The sequence below is a fragment of the Berghia stephanieae genome, chromosome 2, assembly GCF_034508935.2.
Source record: "Berghia stephanieae isolate SIO BIC M18660-M18661 chromosome 2, UCSD_Bste_1.3, whole genome shotgun sequence".
NCBI lineage: Eukaryota > Metazoa > Mollusca > Gastropoda > Nudibranchia > Aeolidiidae > Berghia > Berghia stephanieae.
In genome coordinates this window covers 109,605,884-109,613,499 of record NC_088361.1, presented here as the reverse complement: position 1 = coordinate 109,613,499, position 7,616 = coordinate 109,605,884, and the positions used below count along the sequence as shown (strand labels likewise).

Sequence of the window (7,616 nt, the reverse complement as noted above, 5' to 3'; positions counted from 1 at the left end):
ACGCTGTTAACGGCCAGTACCATTTTACACCTGTACGTGAGAGAATGTGAGTAAGAGCCCGTGTCCAAAGACTCAACTATGCACCCGAGCGCGAGGCTCGAACCCAGGTCTTTCCGATCCCACAAGCGGGTTTCATTAGTAACCCAGACCATTATAATGCACGAGACCCATGGTCAATAATACTACCTATAGATACGGTCAGACATAGACCACATAGCCGCACTACTGTAGGAGTGTTCATTGATAGGGGATGCGTGTGTGTCATAGAAATAGCCTTAGTGTGTGTGTGTGTGTGTGTGTGTGTGTGTATGTGTGTGTGTGTGTGTGTGTGTGTGATAGTCAAACTTTAGTAGGTTTAATGAAGTCTTGTCACACACGCGTGATACACCTATACGAATTTCCCTGCCACTGCCACCCAGACACACTAACATCTGACAAGGAGTGAGGGCTGTGGAAGAACCACAAAATATCGTGTGCAAACATTGGCGATTGGTATCGGATGGCAAACTGTGATCGTTTGAATTTGAAATGATTCGAAACACTCGTTACCCCTCCGCTCGCTCGAATCCTGATCGTCTCAAGCTCGTCTCACGTGTCAAGATCGTCTCAAGCTCACAACCCGCCTGATCGTTTTACGATCGAGTGATCTTTTTACTAACTCGCTCTTCCGGCATTGAGATCGAGCACTGACTCGTGGCTTGGCGCTCGATCGTCGATCGAGTAAAAGCGATCAAATAACCCAACACTAAAAATCATCGTTCACAAGTGCTTACAAGAGCCTTCAGAGTTCATTCTTTATTTCACCACGTTGGCTATCCAGAGCCATCAGGCTATTAAGAGTCTTGAACATAACAGAAGGGACCTGCGAAAATGCCCTTCCCTCACCGACCAACCTGTTTTCAGAGCACAATGGAGATTCAACACCGATTTGACACTTACCTTACGGAGTTCCGTCTCCCAACAGAAGTTGAATGTCGTGGAACGCCATTATTCACACTCAAGGGCCATTACCGAGCAGTCGATTATCTTTTTGCCAGTTGTTGCCTCCACATTTCTTAGCCAGGACTTCCTTGGTTTGCCCCGTGCCTTACTGTCTGCTACTTTTCCTTCTACTAGCACTGATTTTTGGATGGGGTTGTGTCTCCGGATGAGTCCATAATAAGTCCAGTTTTCTCATTTGAACGTCTGACAACAGTTTTCTGTACCTTTGGCCTACATCAATAAGAACCAGAATGTTTGATTTCTTTCTGGTCCATGGTACTCTCAGAATTCTTCGGTATATCCACATCTCAAAGCATCAATTTTTCCTTCGTTATGGTCCATGTCTCACATGCATATTATAGGAATGTGGACCATACATAACATTTAGCCATACCTACTTTAGTTTTTGTTGATATTTTTTAACTAGTGAGAATTTTTCTCATTTTCATGAAGTTTGTTTTGGCAATGCTGATCCTTCTTTTGACCAATAGATCTGCCATCTTCTGTGATGTCCCGTCCTAGATATGTATAAGCCTGTACTTGTTCTATTGCTTTCCCAGCTACTGTTATGACGGCTTTGGATTTTTCTTCTGTTCGTGTGAATACCATTATTTTCGTTTTCTGTATATTAATTTTCAATCCATAATTATTACCTACTTATTTTGTTGGTCTCCTTTACAAGTTTCTGCAGGTCTTCTTTTGACACTAGTAATGCCTAAATATAGATCTCAGGAGGCAGTTTTAAGCCACTAGATGTATTTCTACGGTTAGAAGAGTTACATTTGGCGTATTTGTCCATCAGAACGGATGACGGGCAACCCGTAAGACAAGAAACATTTTCATCTTACCTGAATAAAAGTTGTCAATTTGAGTGAGTTTTCACTACAAATTGCAATTTTGACCGTGGTGGCGGAAGCAGTCTTCGTAGATGATGTAATCGGGTTATAACAACTAAAGCCAAAATAAACCTTCAAAGCATAGGATATGAACCTAGTGTAATGCAATTAGACCACGAAGCTGTGCCTATAAAGAATAAATAACATACCATAGAGATATAATTTTCAAAGGCAAAAATATCTATCACTAAAAAATGGCTTGCGACACAATGTCGTCATTTCAGCTTAGTAATCAGAAAGGTAGAATGGTCAAAAGAACCATAAGCTTATGAGATCAACCTCCTATGACCAGAGTAAACAAATCCCCTTCATCATATGACATTCCATTTGATTGACTTCATCTGTTCCGTTAAAACATAAAAACAAAACAAAAAACAACAACATGTCAATTTCAATATCATCATAAATTTTATTTCACAATCTTCGGAATTCAAAGTAATCTAATGACATATTTCTACAGAGCAATTTGTTCATACCAGCACATTCTCCTCACTAATAATATTACTGAAACATGGTGGCAACGGCCAATGGAGACAACTTGTACTAATTTAAAAAGAACAAGTGATGATACCAGTTCCATTATCTCATTTGTTTGTTTGTTTTCAAGGGTTTAACGGCGCTTGTAATACATTTAAGGTCACATCAGCGCCAGTAAAAAGGGAAACAATGGGATACTAACAAATTCTAGAATTACAATTAAAGTACCCAAGTCAGAGAAGACAGAGAGGAATTAGTTCAATAAATAGGAAACAGATGTAGATTCCAAGAGCACACTATCAGTGTACTTAGTTTGAGATTACATAAAAGTCTCACCCAGACACCAGCACAAGATCCCACTAAGAGAAATATACTCAAATATCTACAAATCATGTGTTAATTTTTTTTAAACAGTACATAATAGAGATGATTTACAAGGAAAAAAAATATCTCCCATAACTATAACTATACATTCAAATGTTTTCCTCCCAGCCAAGGACTCCGGCTAGGGTCAAGACAAAACTAAGTAATCCTATTCCAAGACAAAGACAGAACGCAATTGGAAACAGACAAGGGGATAGAAGACACGGGAAGTACCTCCCTGCCCATTATGGGATGTCAGGAACCCCACCCAGTATTATCTCATTTGATCACATATAAAAACAGTTGATAGGTTAATCAGAAGATAAAACTTTTGATCTTATCATAATCTGTTTACATATATCATAGTGTTTTTGTTTTTTTGAACATGGTATATATACATTGGACATCGGATTCAATGAGCTCGGCAATGAAAACTCCAGATTCAATGAGGAAAAAAAAATCCTGTTTTTATCGGGTTTCTTTTTCCCCCCTTCTTTTAGACCTTATTTTTCCCCCCACATCAATGTAGCCCATGTTTCCTTGAGTTCATTTAGACCTCGGATATAACGAGTGCTCTGCCGACCTTGTTGTATCCGATGTCCATTGTATTTTATTCAAAATAAGGTTCAACTAATAAAAAGAGCAATTGAAGGACAGTCAAACACTATGCCATTGTTGATACACTCTTATGCATGAAATAAAACAAAAAATCAACAATGTATTTCAGGGATGTCCTTTGCACGAAAAAAAAACCCCAACTTTTTTTAATCCTGAATTTTTTTCGCGTGAATATCATATGAAAATATTTCGTGCAAAGCATGTCTTCATCAAATAATATTGCCCTTAAATCATAAAAAAGGATAAATAGCCCTCTTAACCGTTGTTTTTAAACAATTTATAGTTTCATCTTTAAATAACCCCCCCCCCCCCCCCCAAAAAAAAAAAAAGAAAAACCAAAAAAAAAAAAACCAAAAAAACGATTCAAGTCTCTTGCAGCAAATAAAAAATAATAAAAAATTTCCAGAAGATTTCAAAAAGCCAGTTTTTCGGCTTTAACCAGACAAAGGGCATCCCTGGTATTTCTCACAGTGGTTTGTTTTTTTGTTTTTAAGGGTTTTACGGCGCTTGCAACACATTTAGGTTATATCAGCGCCAGTAAAAAGGAAGAAAATGGTATAGTAAAAAGTTCTAGAATTACAATTAAAGCACCCAAGAAAAAGTAAGACAAAGGGGAACTGAGAACAAATAGGGATCAGATGTAGATTCCAAGAGCATACCACCAATGTACTTAAATTGAAATCACCTACAAGTCTCATCCAGACACAAGCACAAAATCCAACAAAGAGGAACACACTCAAATGCTTACATTATACATTCAAAATAAAAATAATAATACATAACAGAGAGATGATTTATAAGGAAAAAAATATCATCTCCCAAAACAATAACTATGCATTTGACTGTTTCCCTCCCAGCTAAGATCCCGCCAGTGCCAGGACAAAACCAAGTAATCTCATTCCAATACAAAGTAAAAAGGGAAAGCATGTTGGAAAACAGATATAACGGGATAGAAGACAGTGTGTACCTCCCTGCCCACTATGGGAGGTCAGGATCCCCACCCAGACAGTGGTTTGTTGTTTTGTTTTTAGGTGTTTTATGGTGCTTGCATCACGATGGGGTCATTTTATTGCCAGTAAAACGGAAGATGATGGAGGAAACGTAAAAAATAAACTTCTAACGTTAAAAGCACCAAAGAAAACGCAAGATAAAGGGACCGGTTCAAATAGAAGAGACGCGAACAATCCATCAATGTGCCTATTTCAACATGATCGAAAAGACCCATCCAGGTACAGGTAAGTTTTTAGTTTTTAAGGGTTTTACGACAAAACCAAGTAATCTCATTCCAAGACAAAGACAGAAAGCATGTTGGAAATCAGATATAAGGGATAGAAGACACAGTATTTACCCCCCTGCCAACTATGGGAGGTCAGGAACCCCACCCAGAGGCACAAGTAAAGGATTCTGCTATGAAGGATACATTCAAATGCTTACAAACTACAAACAATAAAGATTAGAGATGAATTGCAAGGGAAAAAATATTATCTCTCAAAAACAATTTTTTAAAAATCACATATTTGACTGCTTCTCTCCCAGCTAAGGATCCCTGACAGGACTATGAAATATCCGAGCCATCTCAATTCAGGACAAAGACAGAGAACAACATAGTGGGAAGGGCTATACAGATATAGGAGGATAGAAGACCCAGCAAAAATGACCTCGTCACCCACCATGGGAGGTAGTAAGATGTTTGTTTTTGTTTTTAAAGGGTTTACTCGCAACAATGTGAGGCCATTTCATCTCCGTTAAATGGAGCATTCTGGGAATGACAAATCATTATAGACTATTTGTTTTTGTCTTTAAGAGCTTTACAACACTTGCTGTTTTGTTTTGTTGTTTTTAACGGTTTTACGGCGCTTGCAGCACATTTAGGTCACATCAGCGCCAGTAAAAAGGAAGAAAATAGGATAGTAAAAAGTTCTAGAATTAGAATTTAAACACCCAAGAAAAGGTAAGACAAAGGGAAATTGGTTCGAATACGAAACAGATGTAGACTCCAAGAGCACACAATCAAAGTACTTAGTTTGAGATCACCTAAAAGTTTCACCCAGACACCAGCACAAGATCCCACTAAGAGGAATACACTCAAATGTTTACAAATCATAAGTTAAAAATTTTTTTAATAACAATACATAACAGAGAGATGATTTACAATGACTAAAATTTCACCTCCCAAAACTATAACTATACATTCGACTGTTTAGGCTTTAGATGTTAATAAGCTTGCTGGACAAAAAGTCGAATATAAAATAAATGGGATAAAAATTAAACTGGCTCTGTGTCGACCGTGTACATTGAACATTCTGTTTGTGTCGAGATTCAGTTTAATATACAAAATAAATAATTGTAATGATGACATGCATGATGCTCTAAATATATTACTTTCTAAATGCTGATCATTAAAATAACTGTTGGATTGAAATACTAATAATAATTTTAAAAAGACGATAACAATAATAGTAGTAGTAGTAATAATAATAATAATAATAATAATAATAGTAAACAACACCTGCTTGAATCTCACTGAGTAAATGAAAAAAAAAATATCATTTTGGATTGAAAAAAAGTTCATCCCCACAGAACAAAAGTAGATGACGGAGTACTGTGAATTGGGGTCGAAATACAATTTTTTCAACATCTTTATATTCCTTGACATTGACATAACCTATTCGATGTTCTTTTTTCTAAGGCTGCCTCTAAATTTATAATCTATTAAAAGCCTAACAATTACATGAAATTTAATAGATGGATGATTTACAAGCAAACTTACTGAATAAAAAGAACCTTTTAACCGATGGTTCCTTTGATAAAAAAAGATCCCAAGTAATAAAAGGAAAAGACCATGTCATCTCATTCCAAGACAAATAAAAGAAAGCAACGGCCTTGGGGGGGAAAAAAACCCATAAAAGGTACAGTAAGAGCAACCTCAGCCCTAAATAAATAAAATAAAATAAAATAAGGGGCAGCGCGGTTCAGTGGTATGGTCTTTGCTTCATAACCAAAAAGTACTGCGCTGTGTGGCCTTGAGCAAGTCACCTCGCCCTAGCTCAATTTGCAGCGCTGCACTGCGGCAGACGCCTGGGTTATTCCAGTCTTCCCTTTGAATAGACCCTAGAGACAAATTTCTCCCACGGGATGCATAAAGGGAATTTTATTTTATTTTATTTTAATCTCATTCCAAGACAAAGAAAAGAAATTAACGGTGTGAGGGAAAAGAATACAGAAGATACAGCAAGAGTGACCTCAGCCCTCCCTGAGAGGTCAAAATGTCCTGTCCCCACCCCTATGTCAATCGCATACCATATAAATAATAGTCAACAAGCCATGAGATTAGCATCAAACTGAAGGTTTTAAAAGAATAAAATAAAACAAGAATTGCGAATTATGTTGAAATTAACATTCAGCTGTTCCCAACAAAAGAGTATCATTGTGTTTGTAAATAGTTTTGATAGTGTGAGTTTAAAAAAAACAGATGTGCTAAATCAAAGTTCTCATTTGATGTGTAATATTGTCACATGCATATAAGCAATAAGTATATGGCAGGCAATTGGTAGATAATTGTACTCAAATGTAAACAAAACAAAAGTCATAAACTCCCATGGCGGGATTGATCAGTTCATGAAGACAATGCCCCACATTTTTTAAATAATAATATATTACAAACATATTTCAAAACACAGTGAAAATAAAACAAAGACCATGGAAATATAATTATAATTGAAATACTTTGCACATCGAATCAACATTGTCAGGGGGGGTTTCAGACTTTTTTTTTCTTCTGACAGCTTAAAAATAACATTTTACAGATCTACACATTTTAAAAAAAAAATATGAATATTCATAGTTTTGTTTTGTCTCTTATTTTTTTTTCTTTCCATCCCATACTCATGACCTTTGACCCATTGCCACTTGTATTGCCCATCATCAACCAAACCCTTGAATCGCCCGTCATCTCCCACCTCTCATTTTACTTCTTATAACAACCGTAAAATAAATTGGAGTGCATTGGTTTTCTGCATTGAATTTCTGGATGAATGCCCTTTCAGTGAATAAAAATAGACGTCTCCACGATCACAAATTTTCAATAGTTCAAACAAACTGAAATTTGTCTTGGTTAAAACAGTGTTCACCTTTCTTATTGACACACTTTGACCAGCTTGATGATGATAATATTGATATAAATGACGGAGAATTTTATAAAAGTTTATTCTTTTCCCTTCCTTTTTCTTTTATTTCATTGAAATAGCAGGGGTAGTTTTATCTCGTAAATAATTTTTTAAA

General features: G+C 36.5%; 1 protein-coding gene across 1 annotated transcript in view; it reads left to right on the top strand.

The window, feature by feature from the left end:
• Positions 1-932, top strand: part of LOC144964091 (BRISC complex subunit Abraxas 2-like) — an 8,546-nt gene extending 7,614 nt beyond the window's left edge. The window contains exon 6 of the mRNA XM_078898033.1: positions 821-932. Within this exon, the coding sequence (XP_078754159.1) occupies positions 821-932 (112 nt within the window). The remainder of the gene's footprint in view (positions 1-820) is intronic.
• The last annotated feature ends 6,684 nt before the right edge of the window (positions 933-7,616 follow it).